A 24,188-nucleotide genomic window follows, 5' to 3' on the forward strand; every position below is an offset into this window, starting at 1 on the left:
AATGTGTGTTGATTTTAAGTGGTGAAAAATCACCTAATGTACCAGGGTGTGTCCTCTGCACTTACTGCCAAACAGCAATGCAAAATGTTGGTGTGGTATTGTGGAGAAGAAAAAGCCACTCCCTACAGCCAGAGGCAAAAAAAGCCTGCATACTGTGCATTATAAGTAATACAAACTATATAGACAGGAAATATGAATATGTAGCCTATCGTGCATCACAGAAAGCACAACCTACAAAATGCACTCAAAATATATCTTACAGAGCCAAATTGTCAAAGAAATTAAAGCATCAGCCGTTTTGTATATAGGCTACTTTATGAATCTGTGCAAATAGTTCATGTCAGTGTGAGTTTGATGAGCCCTGCCAGCTTGTTGCTATATAATCAAGGTAAATAAATTCCTGTTACCTGGTGAGGACAGAAGGAAGATGCTGGAAATGGAGAAGGTGACTCTGCTGCACTGCTGCTCTTCCAGGGTGCCACACAGGCTGTTTGTGCTCAGGTCTGCTTTATATAATCCAGGGAGTTGTGACTGTTGTGACTAAGAGGCGTGCCCAATCGCATCCCGAACCAGCCCAGTCTGCAGAAGAGCTGCAAATATTACACATACAACCTCAAGCAACAATGCCTTGCAGGCCTGTAGAGGAAGAGCAGAAAAGTGATACGCAAAAGACAACCCAAATTTGTTAATTTTAAACATTAAGGCAACTACGACTGATTTGCCATTAAGCATATTGCATTAGTCATTAGATAAGTCAGTCAGGACATTGCAATCTTAAAGAAAAATTGTATGAAGGCTTAAAGGTGGCATGTTTCAACAACTGGGCTTCATTTCGCAACAATCTGCTTCCTCCTGTGCTCCTGTCATAATAAATCCCACCACTAAAGGTCCAAGATCCTCCTAATGCCATATTTCTCCTGTAAAATTGGGAATTTTAACATGGGAGTCTATGGGGATTGACATGGGGCATGAGAAATCAGATAATTCTACCAGATATAAATAGAAAGCACATATTTCAAACTTATGTGCAGCGAAAAAGAATGAAGGGTTAAATGTGGCATGTTCCAACAACTAGGCTTCATTTCGCAACAATCTGCTTCCTCCTTTGCTCCTGTCATAATAACTTCCACCACCAGAGGTCCACAATCCTCCTAATGACAAAAAAGGGCAAAGAGTAGGAACATACAGGGTTTTTTAAAAAAATGTGCAGTTGGATATTTTAACATTTGGATGATGTGGCATTTGGCTCTTCCAAATTGGCTTTACTTTTCACTCTTGGAGATTTCTGCTTGGTTGTAATAGGCTTTTTAATATTCAATCTATATGGGGTCGTTATTGGGGTGAGGACTCTCTATCTGGCTGGTTTTAACAATATATTTACCAGACAAACATGTTTATTTCTGCTGTAAAGTTGGGGATTTTAACATGCGAGTCTATGGGGATTGACATGGGGCATGAGAAATCAGATACTTCTGTCAAATATGAATACAGTGTTGAAACTTGGCATAGAAACCACATATTTCAAACTTTTGTGCAGTGTCCTGTATATTAATGGAGGTTGACAGCAGGGTGGGCCAATCAGACTTCAAGGAGGCCGATGCCACCCCATTAAAAACTGAACTTAATATGGGCTGTTGTTTGTTTCCTTAGCCCCGTATTGGATATGTAGTGGCAAGAACAGTCAGCCATCTCCTGGGACTCATTAAAGTGAGCGCACTGTGAGACAAACACCGCTCGCCTGGTTGGCAATTACATTATTGTCGCTTTAGCAAGTGTTTGATTTGGCATTGGGTTTGACTGGCGCTGGTCTGTCACTAGCGACTCCAGTGTGGCAGCTTGACTGAAAGAGAAAACACAAATCTTTCCTCTGAAAGCAGTCGCCTCAGGTTAGGGCTGGGTCCAACATTTCTACTGTCTGCTGCTTCAGCATATTCTGCCTTGTTGTGTTGGAAACACACACAACTCATACAGTTCCTGTCTGAGACATTCCACAAGACTAAACACACACACACACACACACACACACACACACACACACACACACACACACACACACATACACACACACACACACATAAACCCTAACAATCTTGGCTTGAACACAATGGCTGCCAACTGCAGGCAGGTTATTACTTGAAGAGCAATAAAACACATTTTATATTGCATAACCGTGAAGAGTATTGGTTGTGTCGTAGTTTTGACAACTGCACTAAGTTAATGGGTGAGCTTGCCAAACAAGAACCACACAATACTCAGTTCTGCAGGTTTTATTAACACATCCGTACTCCAATACACCGCTCAGTCCCGGTTGGTTATTTTACAATAGCAACAAAGTCCCGTACACCGCTCGACTTATGACTGTTGCACTTTCCAGCACTTTTCATCCCTGTACATCACATCAGGACAGACCCCACTTATGGTAAATGGTAAATGGTAAATGGACCTGCACTTATATAGCGCTTTTCTAGTCGCTTTGCGACCACTCAAAGCGCTTTACACTACAGACTGCGCTCATTCACCCTTTCACACACACATTCATACTGGTGGTAGAGGCTACCCTAAACGGTGCCACCTGCCACCATTGGGAATTCATTCACACACCGATGAACGCAGCATCGGGAGCAATTTGGGGTTCACCAACCCTTCGGTTAGGGGCCAACCAACTCTACCAACTGAGCCACAGCCACTCCACTTATCTACACTTTCCCCTCTCACATGGTGTTATCAGAGTTAAGTTCGCAGTTTGAGTTCCCACAAGGCCTTGCGTCTTGAATACCAAGTAGGTCGCCGCCTACTTCATGCCCACCATGACAGGAAACACCAAATTTCCTTCACAGTTGCTATCATGCAAAATGTCACAGTCTGAACTGTCTTTTGGAGCAGGTCTCTGCAGAATTTTCAGTTTTACAAATGTCTTTTTTTGTTTTTACAAATGGAAAATTGGGTATTTACAAATACACAATATATTTACAAATTATTAGAAATAATCTGTTATTCTGTCTCTGTTTTCTGTCTGTGTGCATGGGGGTCACTATCAAATGCATGCGTAATTCACTAACTTTGTGTGTGCCCTCTCTCTATGCAATTATGGATTAATCATGCAATATGCTTTTGATACAATTATTATGATCGTGTGTTAATATTGGTTTAGAAACAATAATTACTCTAAATACATTTACCCCAACTGCTTAAACTTAGTAAGATTCTATTATCACAAAAATATATATTGTATGCTTTGTATTTTATGTGCACATTGCAACATCTGTGTCTCCACTAATATCTCTGCAAGTCATAACAAGGCAGGAGGTTGTGTTGAATGTTTTGGTAACAGGTCAGGACACAGATATTACTGTCTTCTCTGCTTGGTGACATGACGTGTCCACAATATTGATTAAAACTGACGAATCAACGGTTTGAGAGGGACGCACCTTCTGGAGAGATTCTACCGACATTATCAGTAAACATTCTTAGGCTATAAAACCGTAGCCTGGCTAACACCAGACTAATCTCAGATGAGATATAGTCTGGAAACCAGCCATTCATTTCTCCGTAGCGGAGGTGTGGTTTACGATCCTCCGGAGCCGTTTATTGGGCGCTTAGAATGTCTATCAAAAGCGTCTGTAGGTAGCTCTTAGCCAATCAGATCAGTTATACCAGATGACGTAGTAGAGCAACAGAAATGGATGTTTGTTGTGTGTGTGTCTGTGAGAGAGTGTTGCTTGCTGCTTTGCTCCTCCAGTTCTCGCTTTCTGCAAGATTATTTATTTTCAGGCTTTATTCCCCCTCATGTCATTCTGCCACACATATCCACTGATTTTATGGACAATAAACAAGCTGCTGCGGGTCTCTCGGCGGCTCCGCTGTCCCCCGGCTCGTAGCCGCTAGCGGCTATTAGCCCAGTTACCGTAACGCCGGTGATCTCGCTACGAGCCGGGGGACAGCGGAGCCGCCGAGAGACCTTTCGCCTTTCAACTTTCGCTCTAAACTATTTAAAACACCATCTACAGCTAAAGAGAGTTTCACGTCTGCAGCAGCCATGTTGGATCCGTAAGAAAACTACAAGCTTCCAAGTGCCGAGTAGTATGCGTCATCGTCTTGCCGTCCCTCCCCGCTCTGTGATTGGATCCCTCAAACAGGGCTAAGAAACGGCCCTGGTTGCCAGACTGGATGGAGGTTCGAAATTAAATTTGAGCGCGCAAGGCAGTATGGGTATACCCAGGCTAATAAAACTGGGTTTCAGAGACAGAAAGGGGTCCAACCTCCATGAACTGACCAGCCTTATGTGATGTCAGGGACGTGTAGATTGAACCCAGAAACTCTGTAACTGCACATTCCTTGACGTATTGTAATAAAATGTAAAAACGAAGAACTTGGACGTCTCCTGCTCATCATTCCCCATCAAACGATCTGCGCAGAGAAATAGGTGAGAGGATTTACTGTTGGTGTCAGATAATTTAATTTTAAAGGTTTCCTCAATGCATTTCTCTAACAAAATACACACTCATTTGTAAACACCAAAATACAAGTTACAAATTAGAAATTTGTATTTGTGGATAGCAAAACTTGTGAGACAAATGAGACAAATTTAAGCCCATATAAGTAACCCTCAGCAGTATTTCATTAGAATACTGTTGCAAAGGATATGGCTCAATAAAAGTTCGATTATAGGGCTCCCTCTGATTTCAAACCTGATACACATGCAGATACACGATTAATTGAGTCAAAGCTCATTAAGGTCTTTAGCATCCTTCCAATGGATTCCACCTGATACAGCCTGTTGTTATCATTTATAAAATAGTCTAAATTAGGGATGACAAAATTGCCATGAAAGCAGCAGCTTTCCACAAGTAGTCGTTACTAACCGATTGCCATTAAAATTGCCCACCAAAGCTGAGAATCTATCTATCATAAAGGCCTCCAAAGTTATTTAATGCTTCTATAGAGCATGTGCAGCATAGCATTGATGCTATGCTAGTATTTTGAAGGTTAACAATGCAATTAAAACAACAACCGTCGTGTTTAGTTTTGAGGACTTGTTGTCTCCTGCCAGTAGTTGGAGCTCCAATTTTGAAAATGCTCCTGTCTCTCCCATTTGAGGGTAGAAACAAACGACCTGTGGGCAAATAGTTTGGAGGACTAGTTGGTTTGTCTGCAGGATTACTAATAAAACTAATGGACAGTTTTCAGTAGGCTTGGTGGAAGAACCAAGTGGCAAACCCCTAGGGCTAACAATTAATGCGGAAGTGTCTTAAACCTGCATTCTATCCAGTGGCCAGTAGATAGTAACAGAAATAACTCTGTTTTTATGCAAGTCAGTAGAAGAAAAAAAAAATCCTCATAATGAGTTTATGACAATCGTTAGTTTCAGGTTTGATGCGTATTTTGTAAATTATGGTCCTGGAGTAAAACAAATCATAAAGCTGAAGATATGTTAAATGATAAATTATAAAGATATGTTTTAGGATGGAGCGACCATATGATGACAGGTTGCTGCCACTGTGTCCCTGTGTGTGTTCGTCTTAGAACTTTGACCCTTTCACACTCACTTGATCAATGTTAACTGTAACAATTTTGGTTGGTTATAAGCCTTAATTAGGCTAAAGACACACTTGGAGCCGGCTGTTCATCTAGGAGAACGATTGTCCCTTGCTAATGTGCTAGCATTAGCTGAGGACGTTCTTAAAATGTACCGGTTGCAAAACACCAATATGGCAACGACTATTAACCAAAATGCTGAACTGAAAGAGGTCTGCACCCTCTGAGTGCTCTTCAAGTTTATCAACTAGAATTATCTTTTAATGTATGTTGGATTTATCCAGGATACAAAGAAGGAGAGCAATAACCTGTCTGGAAGACTATAATTCTGCAAGGGCAAAGGTGCTTAAATTTCAGTATAAGAGTTCAGTGAAAGAGTGGGGGGAATGGATGGACTTGCATTTGTTTCTACTGAGTTTATTTGTTTATTTGTTTATTTATTAAGGATCCCCATTAGCTGGTACCTTAGTAACTAGCTAGTCTTCCTGGGGTCCACAGGAACAACTCAAAATATGCAGAAAAACATATTCTCAATATATCAAACATTTACAGGTAAGGTCAATCACTATAAACCTAAAAAGGGTGAGAAAAGGAAAGAAAAGGTAAGAACAACATTTAAAAATGTACAGCTTGTATAAAATAACATTTCAGTTTCTCTTAAATACCTGTTTACTTTCAGTGCAACAGAGGTAGTGAGGCAGATTATTCCACAGAGTAATTGCTCTATAGATAAAAGATGGCGATAAGGCCTTTGTTTTTGGGTGAGGCACTTCAAGCTGACCGTTACTGCAGTGCTATAGTTGTGCAAGGAGTTTCTACACACAATTTGATTAATTAAAAAGTCAGGCGCTTCATTAATCAAGACTGACTGAAACATTACAGCAGTGCTTGATGCTAACCTGTTATCTACCATCAGCCATGAGAGGGAATCATGCATGCGGTTAACATTAGACCGGGTGGAGCAGCCCAATACCAACCGTGCAGCCTTGTTTTGGACAACCTTTAGCTTTTGTGTGCAAAAAAAAAGTGCATTTGTGTTGCAACCAAATCCCTGAATAGGCTCCATTTTTATTCAAAACCCAGCTGCCTCCAGAGTTCCCTCCCGGTCCAGGCCCTGGCAGCACATCACCCCCACCCTCATCCACCTTCACTGGCTCCCGGTAGATTTAAGTTATTATTATTATTATTATTATTATTATTATTATTCACCACAGTATTTGTAAAAATACTCTTGGCTTAAGCAAAGACATTTTGCAAATATCACAAAAGGAAACTGAACTCAGCAATAATGAAGCTATAAAATTACACATTATAGGATCGGCTGCTGTAAATGATAAATGATGCAATAATGAATACTGCAATTTCTCTTGAAGGCCTGGAACTGAAACATCATATTTACCCAACAGTGCATTCAGTTCATAAGGAGTGCTGCAGTGTGTACTTGGTGTACTCTACACCACAAGCTCCAGAGGAGCAAGATCAAACCTGACAAATGACCCCAAAGGCACTAAGGACGTGATCTAGGTTGGATGAAAAAAAGAAAGCCTGCATTGCAATATATGAAAATTGGGTTTGTGCATTTATTGTGCATAATGAAAAGGTGTTTTCACAGATTAACCCTTAGGGCCAATACAAACCAGCTGTGTGGGAGAACAACCTGTATGAGCCTGAGGTCAGAATATCACAGTGTGGATATGTGTCAAAGCTCCAGAAAAGCAGTTATTTAATCCCCAAAGACGAGAAGTCCTGTTCTTTTTAGTGTCCTGGTTTCCGTTGTTCACGGCCACCACTAAAAACTTTTGGTTCTTTTAGTTCACCTCACTTATTCTTCTGCTCAGTGCGTATGTGCTCATGGATCTTTGGCTTAGGAAGTGCAGGATGAACGAAAGTCATGCTGAATGATATCTGGAGCAGCAGCTCGTCTGAAGTTAACCCATAAGAACCCACGGTGACACCCGTGTAACAAACACTTTAAATCTTCTAGAATCTCCCATATTCAGCTTTATGCTTCACCTTAACTCATTAAATCCCTAAGCGACGTATACTCAACACCCTGGTGTGGTGGTTTTTATTGTTACTTGGCTAAGTTTAAACCCATTTAACAATTCTAATCTGTTAATAGTTTGTCCTGTATTGCATTTAACTTGTTCTGACCGTTTTTCCTGAACAAATTAAAGTCACAATTTTGATAAATGTTATGGAGATGCAAACGAAAAGGCACATGGTTATTTGTTTTTAAAAATCTGAAAAATAATTTATTGTTAAGCAGCACTATTAATGTCACAATTTTGATAAATGTTGTGGAGATGCAAAGAAAAAGGCAAATTTGTGTTTCTGTAAGTAGAAAATGTGTCAAGTTTTTTATTTTTTAAATGAAAAATATCATAAACATAAATACCATAAACGTCCAATGTCACATCGCAGATCTTTGACATTTAGGGGTAGATTTAAAAGAAAAAAACATCATAAATGTGTTCGATGTGGTCCACTTGGTCTGTAATATATCCCCAATAAATTTCCTTTAAGGATTACTGGGTCCGGGTTCTTATGGGTTAACCTGGCTCTTGTGCACAATGGAATAAGAGCCAGGATGGACATGTGATGGTTAGACACTAATAACACTTAGTTAAGGTTAAGTAAAAGTAAAAGGGTTAGGGTTTAAAAATAGTACTTCCAACAACAGTACAGGAACTTTACTGGAGGATTGGTTGTTCCCATCCACCTGATGCTTGACCTACAAGACTCTTAACATTGCTTTGTGACCGTGAAAAAAAATCTTGCATAATAATATATCTATGGTTTGCAGAAATATATATTGCCAACCTTTTTTTTTTTTGCTGGCGACTGGATTGAACTATGTGCATGCACGATACAGAAGCAGGATTCTAAGTCCTGCTTGCAAATGGAGTTAACTCGTTCCTCTTCAAATTAAAAAAGAATGGTTATGCAAACTGGTGTTATTTGAGTTTGAGTCATTTCTTTATTTATTGTGTTAACTGGTATAACATGTATATCAGTTGAATAGCAATATAATATTACACAAGAAGTATTCTTAAGTAAACACACATTTAGAGGGTAACAAAATTCTACCAAAAGATGTGTGCAGCAATAATTGTGTTTTTTTATTATATTTTGTTTTATTTTATTTTATTTTATTTATTTATGTATTAATATTATTATTATTATTTTTATTATTATTTTATTTATCTTATTTATTGGGAACTTGAGGCAGCAAGTATGTGAATATGCATTGTTTTATTTCATTATATTACAGTTTTTCTCAGTCGCTTTGGTACAATTCTCAAATCATCCTTGACATTTGCAAAACAGTAAGTGCATTTCTCAAAACAATTTGTACAAATAGCAAAACACCATGGATGACCTGCAAAAGCCACTCTCTTGCTCAAAATCATTAGTTCATCTCTCAAAACTAAATATCCGTGTCAATGAACATGTCAGTGCATCAGAATGACAAGTCCTTGTGTCATTGTGTACGGATAAGACAGTCAAATTGCTTAGTCATGTTGTCAATATAACAGTGTACTCTGGAGGGATGTTCTGATGTAAACTATGGCTATAAGTTTTGATGACAATTATTGTAAATTGTAGGTTACACCTTAGTGTATGTGGAGTTTGAAAGAGACTGGACAAGATTCACATTTACGCTTTTATTTTTTTCCTGATAAAGAAAAGAAAAGACAGCACTGCATAGCACAAAGAAAAAACAAAAACAAAAGTAGAAATGTAAACATAGGACAATCTCCTTAGGGAAAACTGTACATGCAGTGCCGTAATTACAGTGCAATCGTCCTACACCTCCTGACGTTCCTGTCTGTTGGGCCACAAATTCTCATCCACATCACAACGAATGTTTTCTCTTGCGATGCAGCGTGGAAAGAATCTTTTGGAGTGTCTTATCCAGCCTCTGCAGGCATCTGCTGTGATGTCATCACACGCTGCATCCATGGCAGCCAGAAGGGTCATCTGTGTATGTGGCTGGCGATCATATACTTTCCATCTCCATGCTGAGAAAAATTCCTCAATGGGATTAAGGAATGGGGAGTAGGGTGAGAGGAACTCCATCAGCATCCTGTTGTGGGCCGCAAACCATTGCCTGATGATGTTGGAGCGATGGAAACTGACATTGTCCCAAACAATCACATACTTTGGCAGGTCATCTCCAGTCTGGCCCCTCTCTTCTTCAGGGATGAGATCCCTGTAGAGTGTGTCTAAAAAGGTGACAAGATGCTCTGTGTTGTATGGCCCAATAATGGGAATATGCGTTAGCACACCATTCTCAGAGATAGCAGCAGCCATGGTTATGTTCCCGCCCCGTTGGCCTGGCACATCAGCTGTAGCTCTGTGGCCGATGATATTTCGACCACGCCTTCTGCGTTTAGTTAGGTTGAAGCCAGCCTCATCCATGTAGATGAAGCTGTGCGGTGGTTCACTTGCTTCCAGTTCCATTATACGCTAGATCCAGAAGACACAAAGAGTTTAATGAATTACATGCATTTTCATTTTGGGCAACAGTTACATCAAATGTATACAGCACATATTGCATCTTCTTTTCTACAGCCATAGCAAATGTGTAAAAGTCACAATTACTGTACTGTATATCACTATACAATGTTGTCATGTTTACTGTGAGGTACAGTTGCTGCATGCTCATTCATGTTTTACCTGTACATACTGGTAGCGCAGGTCCTTCACTCTTTCGTCATTTCTTTCAAATGGAACGGTGTACAGCTGCTTCATATTCATTTGGTGTCTTTTCAGCACCCTGTCAATGGTTGAGATGCTGACTGTTTGGATGTTATCAAAGATGTTGTTGTCTTCTATAATGGCACTCTGTATCTCCCTTAGTCTTATGGCATTGTTTTCTACGACCATGGTGCAAATAGCCTCCTCCTGTTCGGGTGTGAAAAGGGGCCCTCTGCCACCCCTGTGAAGCTGTCTTGCAGTCCTATGTGGAAGACATATAGTAATGCAAAACACAAAATTGAGTAAGATAAAATGTCACTGTTTACATAAAGTATACTAAATGAATATTGTAAAATGCAAGTGGAATACTGTAATATTGTATGAAGCATTACAGAAAGTATACAGTATTACAGTACAGTGCCTATTGTTAGATTACATACCGGTTCTGTTGACGAAAAGTCTGAATGATTGAGGATACAGTTGTCCTCCCAACATTTGGCTGCACCCTTCGACCAGCCTCGGCCATTGTAAGCCCATGATTGACAACATGGTCTACAAGTGTGGCTCTTATTTCATCAGGAACACGCATATGTCCTCGGCCTCTTCTGCCTCTTCCTCTATTTTGCCTCCCAAGTCCTCCGCCACGCAGCCTCACTCCTCTTCTTCTTCTCGCTGGCTGTTGACCCCGTCCAATTCCTTGTCCGTCCATTTTCAGAAATTGTAACACTGTGTTGTGCTCCGGCAATATACGTATATACTTGCCAGTTGATTGATTCGTTTGAGAAAGTCAAGATTCACCTGGGAGCAATTTACCAATTCAGGACAGACTTAGAAAAAAAGTCTCATGGAAATGTATAGAAATATGCTTGACATGTTATGACAACGTGTTCAACTATTTTGCATGTAAAGACTTATGCTATGAACTAATGCCTAAATGTTGTGGGTGGTGAGACTATTCAACAGAGACCCATGATAATACATTTTGATCAACATGACATAAGCAATTGATAATGTAGGAAACAGAAGAGAATTGTACATAATCATTTGCATGGATGTACCAAAGCATTTGCAACTTGCTCAAAGAAATGAGAAACTGCTTTTTTGATGTGCACAAGTGACACAATGATGTGAAGATTGAACAGGTAGTTTTGAGAATTTCAGTTCTGATCTGAGAAATGTACCAAAGCGACTGAGAAAAACTGTATTATAATTTTTATTATTATTATTATTATTATTTCATTTATCTTTTTTATTGGAAACTTGAGGTAGCAAGTATGTGAACATGTGGAATGTGGATTGATAGTACGTTCTGTATGCAACTTTGTAGGTCTATGAATCGAAAAACAAAGAGTTTTGCTCGATTTCTGATCCATATAAAGAATCAGTTGACCCCCCAAAAATAATTGTTCTTCTTTTTTTCCATTTCTATTTGTAGTGGTATCTTGCAGTGCAGATAGTTCTCTGACTACATCCCGGTACAATTGTAGGTGGCTATTATCAGAAAGTAGCAATTACAATTCCAACACCAACATCTGTTTCCAAACACAGTGTCCCTGTTGTTTTGGTTCAACCTCACTGCCACAGGAACATAAAGCTATTGTAACATAAATAGTGTTGTGAGCACTACAAATGAAAAAAAAAAAAAGCCTTTCTTGATATCAATTATAAGCAACTTTAACTGAATCGGTAGCTCACCTGGTAGAGTGCTCGCCACATAGATAGATAGATAGATAGATAGATAGATAGATAGATAGATAGATAGATAGATAGATAGATAGATAGATAGATAGATAGATAGATAGATAGATAGATAGATAGATAGATAGATAGATAGATAGATAGATAGATATACTTTATTTATCCCAAGCTGGGAAATTACAGTGTAGCAGCAGCAGCATTACACACAGAGACAATAACAACACAATTAAAAAAAAAGAACAACCTAGGCATACTTCAAGCAATAAAATATAAAAAAACAGTAAAAATACAATAAAATATAAAGTGTCTAAAGAAGGAGTATGTATTAAGGAGTAGAATAGAATTCCAGTGCAGAATAAATATGAATATACAGTATAAAAATGTTGGTGCTATGAAACAAATAAGGTGCAATGAACAGTGTGCATAAAAAACACATAAAGTGCATACACTGTAAAAAATGCTTGTAGAAATTACTGTAAAACACTGTCAAATTGCATCAGAAATAGGTCGTAAAATTGAACATTGTACATCACCGTAGTAGATACTTTTAATTTCTGTAAATCAAAGAATAGCATAAAACTTTAAATTCTACTGTCATAAACTGTAGAAAACACACAGTTGTGCTGTAAAAATAAACAATTTTCGTGTAAAATGAATGGAGAAATACCATGATGACACAATTATCCTGAAAGTAATGGGATTATTCAGTATAGATTACAGTTTTTTTACTGATATTTACATTTGCATATGCTCACTGTATTTCTTACGGTGAAGTTCTGGCAACCACAGCTGCCGGTATTTTACCGTAAATTAAACAGATTTTTTTTTACAGTGTAGACAGTATGTAATGAACCAGACTATTATTTGTTTTTGTACAGTGTAAACATCTTTAAGTATGGTTGCTCATAAAGTTAGAATAAAATATTTGGTACCTCTTTCCATGATACGATTGTGACAATGTGATGTATTCTTCACAGATTAAGTATATCTTCTCAAAACTTTTATTAAACAATCTCTTCCACACAGGAAAATGAAACCACAATTAAACAGAGATTGTGTCTGAAAACAAAATTCCAACTATATGGGCGACTGTGTATCTTCCAAATTCAGTAATAACAAGGCTATGGTCACCACATTGGTCATTATAATGCCTGTTTCAAGGTTTTTTTGAGTTTAGTGAATGTTGCAGAAGTGTCACAACAAGGACATTTGTCACAGCTCTGGTGGACCACATGTAACTGGCCAACCTGAAGTAAACTAGTGTCCTTGTTACGTTTCATTTGTGTAAGAGGAACTAGCTTTGCTGCATGGCGTGATCAGGGAACAGCCTGTTTCTTGCTTGATGCCAACCGCCCTTCATTAAATCACCTGGAGTTATTCCACAATTTTACAGTTGGTTCATTATACAACATATGCAAACACGCAGCAGAAAAACATTGCAACCTAAAACTTGTTTGAGGACGTCGAGAGTGGCTAATGTGTCGTGACACGATACCTGAAGGCATCCACTTAAAATGCTTTTTGGCTGTTGTTGGCAGGCAGACTAACCTGTTTTCTCTCCCTTTCAACTCTTAGTGAAAATGTATTGCAAGTGAAGGTAGATGGCATTAAAGGTGGAAACACTAGTGTATACTAATCAGGAAAGTTTTTATTAAATTTGTTTTAGTATATGCACAAAAAAATACAGAGTACAGGTGGGAAAGTATTGTGTTAACTGGGATAACATGTATATCAGTTGAATAGCAATATAATATTACACAAGAAGTATTCTTAAGTAAACACACATTTAGAGGGTAACAAAATTCTACCAAAAGATGTGTGCAGCAATAATTGTGTTTTTTATTCTTTTGAATTATTTTATTTTATTTTATTTTATTATTTTTATTATTATTTTATTTATCTTTTTTATTGGGAACTTGAGGCAGCAAGTATGTGAACATACATTGTTTTATTTTATTATATTATTATAATTATTATAATTATTATTATTATTATTATTATTATTATTATTATTAATAATTTATTTATCTTTTTTATTGGAAACTTGAGGTGGCAAGTATGTGAACATGCAATATTTTATTTTATTATTATTATTATTATTATTATTATTATTATTATTATTATTATTATTTTATTTATCTTTTTTATTGGGAACTTGAGGCAGCAAGTATATGAACATGCATTATTTTATTATTATTATTATTATTATTATTATTATTATCATTATTATTATTATTATTATTATTTTATTTATCTTTTTTATTGGAAACTTGAGGCAGCAACTATGTGAACATGCATAGAGGACAGTTCGTTGGGGATGATCCATCCATCTGTGCTCCGAAGTCACCTTTTTCTCTTCAACAGGTAAAAGGGAGAAAGACTGCATGTGCTTCATATTAAATCTTATTAAAAACATCAGATCCTTTATTACTTAGAGAACAAAGCATAGTGGACATTCAGCCCAAGCCCTCCTTTTATTAATGACATATCAGTCATTAAGCAAGGTCACTTTCCCTCTGACATTATTTGCCCGTTTGGAGAAGCTGTGCTTTATCAGGCTGAGGTAGCAGTCATCCACCACCTGAGGGTGCTGCAGAACAAACAACGGTGGGGCAAGAATCATAAATTTGGGAGTTGAATAAGAAAAAAACAGAGTAAAACCTAAAACCTAAAACCTCGAGGTGAATACATACCGAATTTGATGAATTGTTTTATTAACTTCTTTACATTATATCTGCTTTTGATTTTTTAAAATTCTGATTCTGATCCTGCTATTGTTTATCAAACAGATTGTGGTCTGGAGGCTCTGCAGCTTTTTCAGCAGGTAAGTTGTTGAACAGTTCATTGGACAAATTAAGGAAAATGCATTATTTTATGTTTTGCATCTCTTTATATCCACATCTCTGAGGATCTCTCCTGGACTCTCAACACCTCCACCCTGGTCAAGAGGCTCACCAGTGTCTGTTCTTCCTGAGGAGACTGAAGAAGGCCCATCTGTCTCCTCAGATTCTGGTGAATTTCTACCGCTGCACCATCATGAGCACCACATGCATCTCTGTTTGGTACGGCAGCTGCTCTGCTGCGGACAGGAAATCGCTTTAGAGCATGGGTCTCAAACTCGCAGCCCTCGTGATGTTTTGTGGCCCCCACCTTGATATGAAAGTTTAATGTGAGTTTTATATGAATGGCACTTTACCGTGTTGTGTGTGGAAGGTCCCTTTATTACTTTTTTTTGGGTCATTTTGTGTCTTTTTTTTGTAATTTTGTGTATTTTTTTGGTCATTTTGTGTCCTTTTTAAATAATTTTGTGTCATTTTTTTTTTTATTCTGTGTGGGTTTTTTTTAGGTAATTTGTGTCTTTTTAAAATAATTTTGTGTCTTTTTTTAGTAATTTTGTGTCTTTTTTTTGGGTCATTTTGTGTCTTTTTAAAAATAATTTTGTGTCTTTTTTTGGTCATTTTGTTTCTTTTTTAAGTACTTTTGTGTCTTTTTTGGTAATTCTGTGTATTTTTTGTAATTAGGGACCGAGCACTAACGGTGCAAGGACCCTATTGAAATTGAAGGAATTATTATTATTATTATTATTCCGGAAAATAAATCGCATTTTTGGGGCCTTTATCATATTCAAAAACTCACCATATTTGGAATATACATAAATCTCTGGTGAAATTTACGTATTCTTGTGGTCACGGGAATGGGCGTGGCACAATGACTCAACAGCGCCCCCTTGAAAGTCAAGAAAATTCAGCCCCTCGCACAGGAATGTCGTACAGACACGAAATTTTCCACGTACATGTATCATGGGAAGCCGCACAAAAAAGTCTCATGAACCCATACCCGAAAACGAACAGGAAGTCGGCCATCTTGGATTGAATATCGCACTTTTCATCGTTTTTGGCCATTTCCAGGTTGCATACTTTAACTAACTCCTCCTACAGATTTTACCCGATTGACTTCAAACTTGGTCAGTACCATCACAAGGCCTTTGGGATCAAAAGTTGTATAAATCTTTACCGACAGTCACACTATGTGGGCGTGGCATGGCGGCAAAATATGGCGTCTCGCCATAAAACACGAGATTGTTATAACTTTTCCATTCTTTGTCCGATCTTGTCCAAACTTGTCATGCTTCATCAGAGTCCAGCCCTTAACACTTCTACATAACAATATTTCATAAAGCCCCGCCCCTTATGCTTTATCCACGCCCCCTTTTACAAAATGACCACGTTGCGTATTTTACATAACTCCTCCAACAGATTTCGTACCATTGACTTCAAACTTGGTCAGTACCATTACAAGGCCTTTGGGATCAAAAGTTGTATAAATCTTCACCGCCTGTCACACTATGTGGGCGTGGCATGTCGGCAAAATATGGCGTTTCGCCATAACAGACGAGACTGTATAACTTGACCATACATTGTCCAATCTGTCCCAAATTTCACACACATGACTAGGGTCCAGCCCAGAACACACCCACATGTCATTATTGACACACAGTCATAGCGCCCCCTGCTGGCTACAGGAAGTAACTTGTTTTACACCTACCACAAGCACAGTGGTAGGAGACACGCAATTTGGTACGCATAGGGACTGAGCCCACAGCGCCGCGTCCGACTTGCCCTCCCCCGACGTGCCCTCCCCCGACGTGCCCTCCCCCGACGGCTCCACTCTGCGAGGGCCCGTTCAGTACTGCGCGCAGTCCTAGTTTTGTATGTTTTTTTGTGATTTTGTGACTTCTTTTGGTCATTTTGTGTCTTTTTTTTAAGTAATTTTGTGTCCTTTTTTGGTCATTTTGATATTGCCTGCAGCAGCCCCCAGGTAATTTGAGTTTGAGACCCCTGCTTTAGAGGGTGGTGAAATCTGCCCACCATTGAGCCTGTCCAGGGCAAGAGATTTCTGCGGAGAGCGCCAAGGACAGCTCTCACCACAGCCACAAACTGTTTGTCCTCCTCCCCTCTGGGAGGCGTTACAGGGTCCTACGTTCCCAGACCAGCAGGTTCCAATAGTATGTATGTGTCTGCAGACCCGAAGACTGCAGATTCAGACCCGCAGTTCTGGACCCATATTTCCCGACCCCTTGTATTTCGTGTCCCTACTGGACTGCTGTTAAACTGCAACTAAATCAGCATCTCAAAATCCCTAAAAAGAGAGTGCTGAATTAATCAAAGTTAATATTTTTTAACTGTTTTACAGACATAAACAACCTAAAACCTAATACATTTCGGATCTTCTGTGCTGGATCAGCTTAATTTCTGTCCAGTAAGTCTCTAAATATATTCTATAGAGTAGCCTAATATCAATGTAGTGATATAAACACATATGATATATAATATGAATAAAAAAGGAAAAATGTGTGTGTAGGTGTATTACATGAAAGACATAAATTCATAGAAAAATTAACTTTTTGCATAAAGTACACTAAATGCCAATATGTAGCTGAAACAGTTTCATGTTTGTATTAAAATGTAGGCCCATATATGTTTTTCTCATATCATCCACTTCACTGCTTTAATCATTTATTTGTTCATTTATTATATATTATGTTTAATTTAAAGCACATGCTAAAATGATTTGTCACCGTGTTTTGGTTTCATGAAACAAAAGTTAGTTTGTAATGCTTCCAATGAAATAGGGGGCGGTGCCACAAAATACAAGGAGTCCAGAACTGCAGGTCTGAATCTGCAGTCTCCGGGTCTGCAGACACACCCTCCTCGTAGGTTCAGGAACAGCATTGTATTTATTCCTGTATTTATTCATATACTGTCAACTGCACTTTATTTATACTATTTAAACTACCTATACTACACTACCTACTGCTAGCTGCTGCTAAAAAAAACAAAAAAAACCCTATTGTATTTATTTGTTTTTATATACATTTATATATAGGGTGGATTCGGGTAATGTGGGACACTTAAGGTTTGGCTGGTTTATTTCCTGCTTAAAGTAAATATAGTCATCAAAACCTTTACTATTGGTCTACCATGGGTGTCATGTGACTGAAATTATCTAAAATATTTTTAAATTTAGAAAAATATAACAAAGTCAAAATTGCAAAAAGTGTCCCACGCTACCCGCATTCACTATACTACTGTTCATATGCACTTTACTGCCTTTTTTTGCACTTCTGGTTAGATGCTAAACTGCATTTCGTTGTCCAAGTACCTGTAGGCTACTCTGTGCAATGACAATAAAGTTGAATTTAATCTTATTTGTGGCTTTTTGTGGTCATTTTATGTTTCTTTGCAGTTGCTTGGCGTCTCTTTGTTGTTGATTTATCTATCTATCTATCTATCTATCTATCTATCTATCTATCTATCTATCTATCTATCTATCTATCTATCTATCTATCTATCTATCTATCTAATCTATCTATCTATCTATCTATCTATCTATCTATCTATCTATCTATCTATCTATCTATCTATCTATCTATCTATCTATCTATCTATCCATCCATCCATCCATCCATCCATCCATCCATCCATCCATCCATCCATCCATCCATCCATCCATCCATCTATCTATCTATCTATCTATCTATCTATCTATCTATCTATCTATCTATCTATCTATCTATCTATCTATGTATGTATCTATCTATGTATCTATCCATCTAGGCTGTTTTGGCTGCAGCTGAACATAATGAGCAGTCTACATGACTCTACCCTGCAATGGTGTTATAATTATAGTTAAATGTGTATGTCGGGGTCGGCCAATGAAATCCTCCCACATCCTCCCAGCATGTGACACTGCGTGAAACAAGCTGAGCTAAATTAGGAGCGATCACATCTCAGCCACAGGGATGTACAAATTGAGCTTTCAGATGACTCACCGCAAGAGACAGACAACAGGCTATTGATTCCAGAGGGAGTTCAAACACTGAAGCACACTTTCTGTCAGCTGGGGAAAAAAATACATGAGAGAAAAAGTTAGTACTTCTGACAATAAATTCTCAAACATTTGAATTCAAAAATAACATGTCAGTCCGACAAATATTTCCAAAGCATAATAATCTCTGTGCTGTTTCAATATATAGATCTTTTTTTTTGCCCAAGAAACAATTCATACAACATGAGATCAATCAGTGTCTAAGAATTTAATATCATTAAATTGAAGAAGTTGATGAATTTTACAGTTTTACAAGATAAATTACATATTATTGGCAGGCATGAATTCATTCAAATTGGCTTCATTCGGTTAAATGGAGGTCATAGATGGAGATATATATCATTGTAGATATAGATATATTTTCTTTTCAAAGGAAGAAACTATCTTTTTTATGAGCTGAATGCCACTCATTAATACCTCTGATGAGATGAGCAATCTCAGCAAAAAGTCAATTAGTATGACATGAATATATAATACTGTAGGTATAGTTTAATATCGTTTTAAAAGTATTTTTTCAGATTTCCCCAGACGTATCAGCAGCAGTGACTTCAAATGATCAGAAGCCGGCAAAAAGCCTTTAAAATATGAGATTAATGAGAGGAAATAATGGAAGAAGAAGTTCCATTCTTAGTTGTGGATTTAGATTCAGACAGACAGACAGACAGACAGATAGACAGATAGATAGATAGATAGATAGATAGATAGATAGATAGATAGATAGATAGATAGATAGATAGATAGATAGATAGATAGATAGATAGATAGATAGCAGTGATTTAAAATCATCGCTCAGGTTCCAGGAGACACAGAGAAGCCGGCAAAAAGTGACAAATTCAAAGCCTTTAAAATATGCAATTAATGAGAGGAAATAATGGAAGAAGAAGCTATTTTAAAGGTCTGTTAAGTTACCACAAATAAAGTCTTTTCAGTTTAGTCTTTGGATGCCAAACAGAAGACCAACACAGCATCTCAAGTCTCTTTCTTCCATGGGTGCGGTCCTGTTCCATGTAAACTCTTGGATGGATGGATATATGGATGGATGGATGCAGAGGTTCACCTGAGCCCCGCCGCCAGCTTCTCCATCGCAGCTTTGCGCTCTTCCGCTTTCTGCTGTGAGCGACGCAAGACGTTCCTCAGCTCCTGCAGGTGGTCCAGCGTGCCCACCTGCCCACCAGCTCCCCTTTCACCGTTTTCATCTGACTCTCCAGCATCTGTGTGTGATGGAGGGAGTTCCTCCTGTATCGTCTGCTGGAGCGCACTTTCTCCTCCAAGTCCTCCACTGCAACAAGGAACCAGAAAAACACAATCACAGAAAACCAGCAGAAAGAGATTTTTCTTTTTTTTTGTATGATACAGGAGTCAATAAAAACATGTGTTTGTGATACAGACCCATGTTGTCCTGGTAGCCCATGCTGTCCGACTCAGGCTCTTTCTTCTTTTCAAACAGATTCTTAGTCGTCTGCAGCATCTTCTCCATCTTGGCGAGCTCGGCCGCCTTAGTGTCACTATCACGACGCATTTTCAGTAACTCCTGCTCTCTCTGGGTCAGCCCACTGTTATACTTACTCATGTTAAATGCTAAAAAATCTACCCAAGCTCAGCAAGTGTGAGACACAAGGAGTATGCCTCTGGACCTGATTTCAGTATCCAATAATGTTCCACTCTGAAATCCTGCTGAAGCTGATGAGACGCCGGTTTGTTTGCGAATGAATATACGGGCGATTATGCCTGACTTTTTATAGCCTTTTGTAGCCTCAGCACATGTCTGCAAGTCATCCGAAAACAGCTGGTTCTCAGTACACACCATTACAATTGGCAAGTCATAAGACCGTTTTCACAAAGCCCTCAAGGAAAGTTGATCATTTTACACTTTTCTCACTGGTGAGACTTATTAAAGATAACAATTGTATCTCTTTGGAGGACTTGAAACATGTTAAATTATCTTTATTTTCACCTATAGGTTTTAACCCTCTGGGGTCTGAGCCTATTTTGAATACTTTTGATTTTGCCCTTCATGCACCACATAAAAATGTTTACTATACATACGGTATACCATATTTGGTATCCATAATAATATTTTTCTTCACCTTTACGATCTGACAGTTATTTTCTCACTTTTTACCTTCAACATATTGAGCCCAAAAATCATGAAATCCGAGTTGAAAAATTATACTATTTACTACAATAAAAACCGGAAATATGCTCAATGAGCTGTTTTGGAACTTGAAAATGTAAACATAGGATACAAATATGAACACATAAAAAGGTAAACATTTAAATATAATAAAACTATATACAACAAAGTCCCATAAAAACATGTATATTTATAGGCTTTTTTTCCTTGTTAGCAACTCATGAAAACAAATTATGTGCAAAATGACACAGAGAGCTACACCAACGCTCAAATATTTCTGTACTATCAAATTAAAACTGTCATATCTTTGGTTTTACATTACCTAGGGATGTCAAACAAAAATTGGGAGAAAGTTTCAAGTCTGTACTTTGGAGTGAAGCGCTCCATGTGACCTAGTTTTTTTGTTTAACATCACATGATCTGATCAGGACGCCACGATCATAGACCCCAATGGGTTAAACAACTAGAAAACCGCCTCAGTGTCAACCTATCAGAGACACTTTTAGCATCTAAACTAAAATAAAACAAAAAAATACAATAGAAACAAAGAAAACATTTTCAGCCACGCTGTCTCTATTATGAATCACTGACCAACAAACATAGCAACAGCAGACTGAGCAGTGGATTGTCAAATGTGTATTTTGTTATATAGCACATAATAAATGGAAGTAGTCCACTAGTGTGGTGTCAGTGACCTACTTAGACAGTAAGTGGAGAACAGCTCTGTGTTACTGGTCTTCCTCATAGTCACGTTTATTCCCACATGCCAAACTTTTGGAAATGGAATTATTTCAGATGTTTTTAATAATTGGGGCATTGTCCATTTCTGCAAACCAAACATATGTTGATATGAAATGTTTCTGCACTGCTGCAACTCATTTTCATTCCCTAGTTGTGATGCACTGGGTTACAGTTTTTGGTAAAACTTTATATTAGGGAATACATATTCAACATTAACCAGTTGCTTATTAGCCTGCAAATGAGTAACATATTGGCTCTTAATTAGTCATTATTAAGTAGTTATTAATGCCTTATTCTGCATGGCCTTATTATACAACCAGTAAGCCATTCACTAAGAGTTTCTTGGACATGTGCTGTAACCATTTATATACAGTCTATGGCTGTAACAGGCTAAGGTTCAGACAGCACTTTGAGTACTCTGAGTGCGAGATGTGAAAACAATAAAACTTTGGCATAGAGCTAAACCAAATACATCATCGGAAAGGTCTTGGCCTGGAGAGTAACATATATCAATTTGAAGGTTCTATAATATTCTTGCTTTGAGATATTGACCTTTGAACCTTAACCTTGAGGCCTATTTGAAGGCTTATAACTAAGGGACAAAAAGGGTTACAGACATGAGACCTACTGTTATAGAAAGGTGTTGACATGGACTATAATGTGAGCATAGTCACTAAGGGGTGGGGGTGGGGGGGCTTTAGGATATGCTGAAAAAATAAAAAATCCCCCATTGTAGTTGCAGTTTTCCCCGAAATATTGAGAGTGTTTCTGAATTTCTGAAGAAAAATGCAGCAAGCCGGTGTTACCAATCAAAGCCTTTAGTTACGTCCAGTATGGAGAGAAGTCCTCAGCATTCTCTCCCGACTAAAGTGTTACTCTTATATAAAAAAATTCAGTTTTACATGATCAAAGAACAGGAATAAGTTACAGATGAAGTGACTACTTAAGTCATAAGAACCCACGGTGACATTTAAAATGTTGTAGAATCTTCCATATTCAGTTTTAACTCATTAAATCCCTAAGCAAAATGTGGCTGGTGACTGGAAACAGAAATGTAAAAAGACGCTAATTTCAAAAAGCTTATTTTTTGTTACTAGGCTAAGTTTAAACCCATTTAACAATTCTTATCCATTTATACGGTTTCCTTTATTGCATTTAACCCTTTTAGAGTTTGTTTTTATTTCTTACTGATTTATTCTTATTTTGTTACTTAAAAACAAATCTGAAAAAGAATTTGTTGTTAAAAAGCACTATTAATGTCACAATTTTAACATACGTTGTGGAGATGCAGAGAAAAAGGCAAATCTGTGTTTCTGTAAGCAGAAAACGTGTCAGGTTTATTTATATTAAAATAAGAATCTCAGATCGTTGACATTTAAGGGTAGTATTTAAAACATCAGAAATGTGTTCTATGTGGTCCACTTGGTCTGTAATATATTCCCAAAAATTTTGTTTCAAGGATAAATGGGTCTGGGTTCTTATGGGTTAATGTAGTTAGCATACAGGAACCAGACATTACAGAACAGTGAGAGAAACTTTAAAGAAACAGTAGAATATGGATTGGGAATACAGCCAGATACTTATCATGCAAAATACACATTGTCACTAATTGCAGTTGGGTTGTCTGCTCCTGTGTCTGTGAGACAGGATTTCATTAAATGTGGTGTAAATGTTTGTTTAAATATCAAGAATCTAATAATATTTTTCCACAACTTGCACAGAGTGCTGTTTCATTGTATGGGAACATTATATTGAAGATAAAACTGCATGCTTCCAGTCTTTCTCAGGTCCCTCAGTGGCTTTCTACTTTCTTGGAAGCTTGTCTTGGCTGTTTGGGCTCTAGTGTTATGTGGGCTCACCATGCAAATCCATGCCCTGAGGAGGGAGTGAGGGCACACTTTATGGTATCAATGGAACACTCTGTTGTGTCTAATTCAAGCAAAGACTCAGCGTGTTTTGTACTTTTTCACACTGTTCTCTATGAGTGCCTAATGTATCTCTTCTACATTTCCACAGGTTTCAAATTGCTCTATGAAGCTTAACCCATAAGAACCCAGAACCATTTATCCTTGATAGAAAATATTGGGTTAGGGACCACATAGAACACATTTATGATGTTTCTTTTTAAATACTACCCGATGTCAAAGAACTGAGATTCTTATTTTAACCCTCTGGAGTCTCTAAAAGTGCCAAAGCATGACTTCTTAAAGCAGCGTGGAGCCCTACTGTAAATTTACCTCTAAAGTTCTGCATGAGGCCAGTTTCAGTTTGATGAGGATATACCAAGTAAAACTGGAGACTAGCTCAAATATATTTTGTATAAAATGATAGAACTGGATGTAACCCTCTTATATGTTATATTTGCAACCTTTGTTCACATTTGCAACATTTACATTTTTTATTGAGCATGATAGTGTTTTGAAAGAAAAAAAAATATTCAAAATCACATTTTATGTTGGACTAAAGGACTAAAAAAAAGACACAAAAT

General features: G+C 37.8%; 1 protein-coding gene across 1 annotated transcript; it reads right to left on the minus strand.

The window, feature by feature from the left end:
• Nucleotides 1–8,851: 8,851 nt before the first annotated feature.
• On the minus strand, nucleotides 8,852–11,194 carry LOC131977963 (uncharacterized). Its single transcript, XM_059341449.1, has 2 exons — nucleotides 10,219–11,194; nucleotides 8,852–10,008 (listed from the first exon to the last, which is right to left on the minus strand). The coding sequence occupies exons 1-2, from the start codon at nucleotides 10,426–10,428 to the stop codon at nucleotides 9,346–9,348; spliced, it is 873 nt and encodes a 290-aa protein (XP_059197432.1). The 5' UTR covers nucleotides 10,429–11,194; the 3' UTR covers nucleotides 8,852–9,345.
• Nucleotides 11,195–24,188: the final 12,994 nt, after the last annotated feature.

This window comes from Centropristis striata, chromosome 9 (genome assembly GCF_030273125.1).
Source record: "Centropristis striata isolate RG_2023a ecotype Rhode Island chromosome 9, C.striata_1.0, whole genome shotgun sequence".
Classification (NCBI taxonomy): Eukaryota; Metazoa; Chordata; class Actinopteri; order Perciformes; family Serranidae; genus Centropristis; species Centropristis striata.

Bases quoted from the DNA above. Each gene is read 5' to 3' on its own strand.
- LOC131977963 (XM_059341449.1), bottom strand. From the start codon at position 10,428: ATGGTCGTAGAAAACAATGCCATAAGACTAAGGGAGATACAGAGTGCC. The intron at 10,009-10,218 runs GTAAAACATGAA...TTCTGGATCTAG, and splicing joins TGCGCTACCAGTATGTACAG to CGTATAATGGAACTGGAAGC.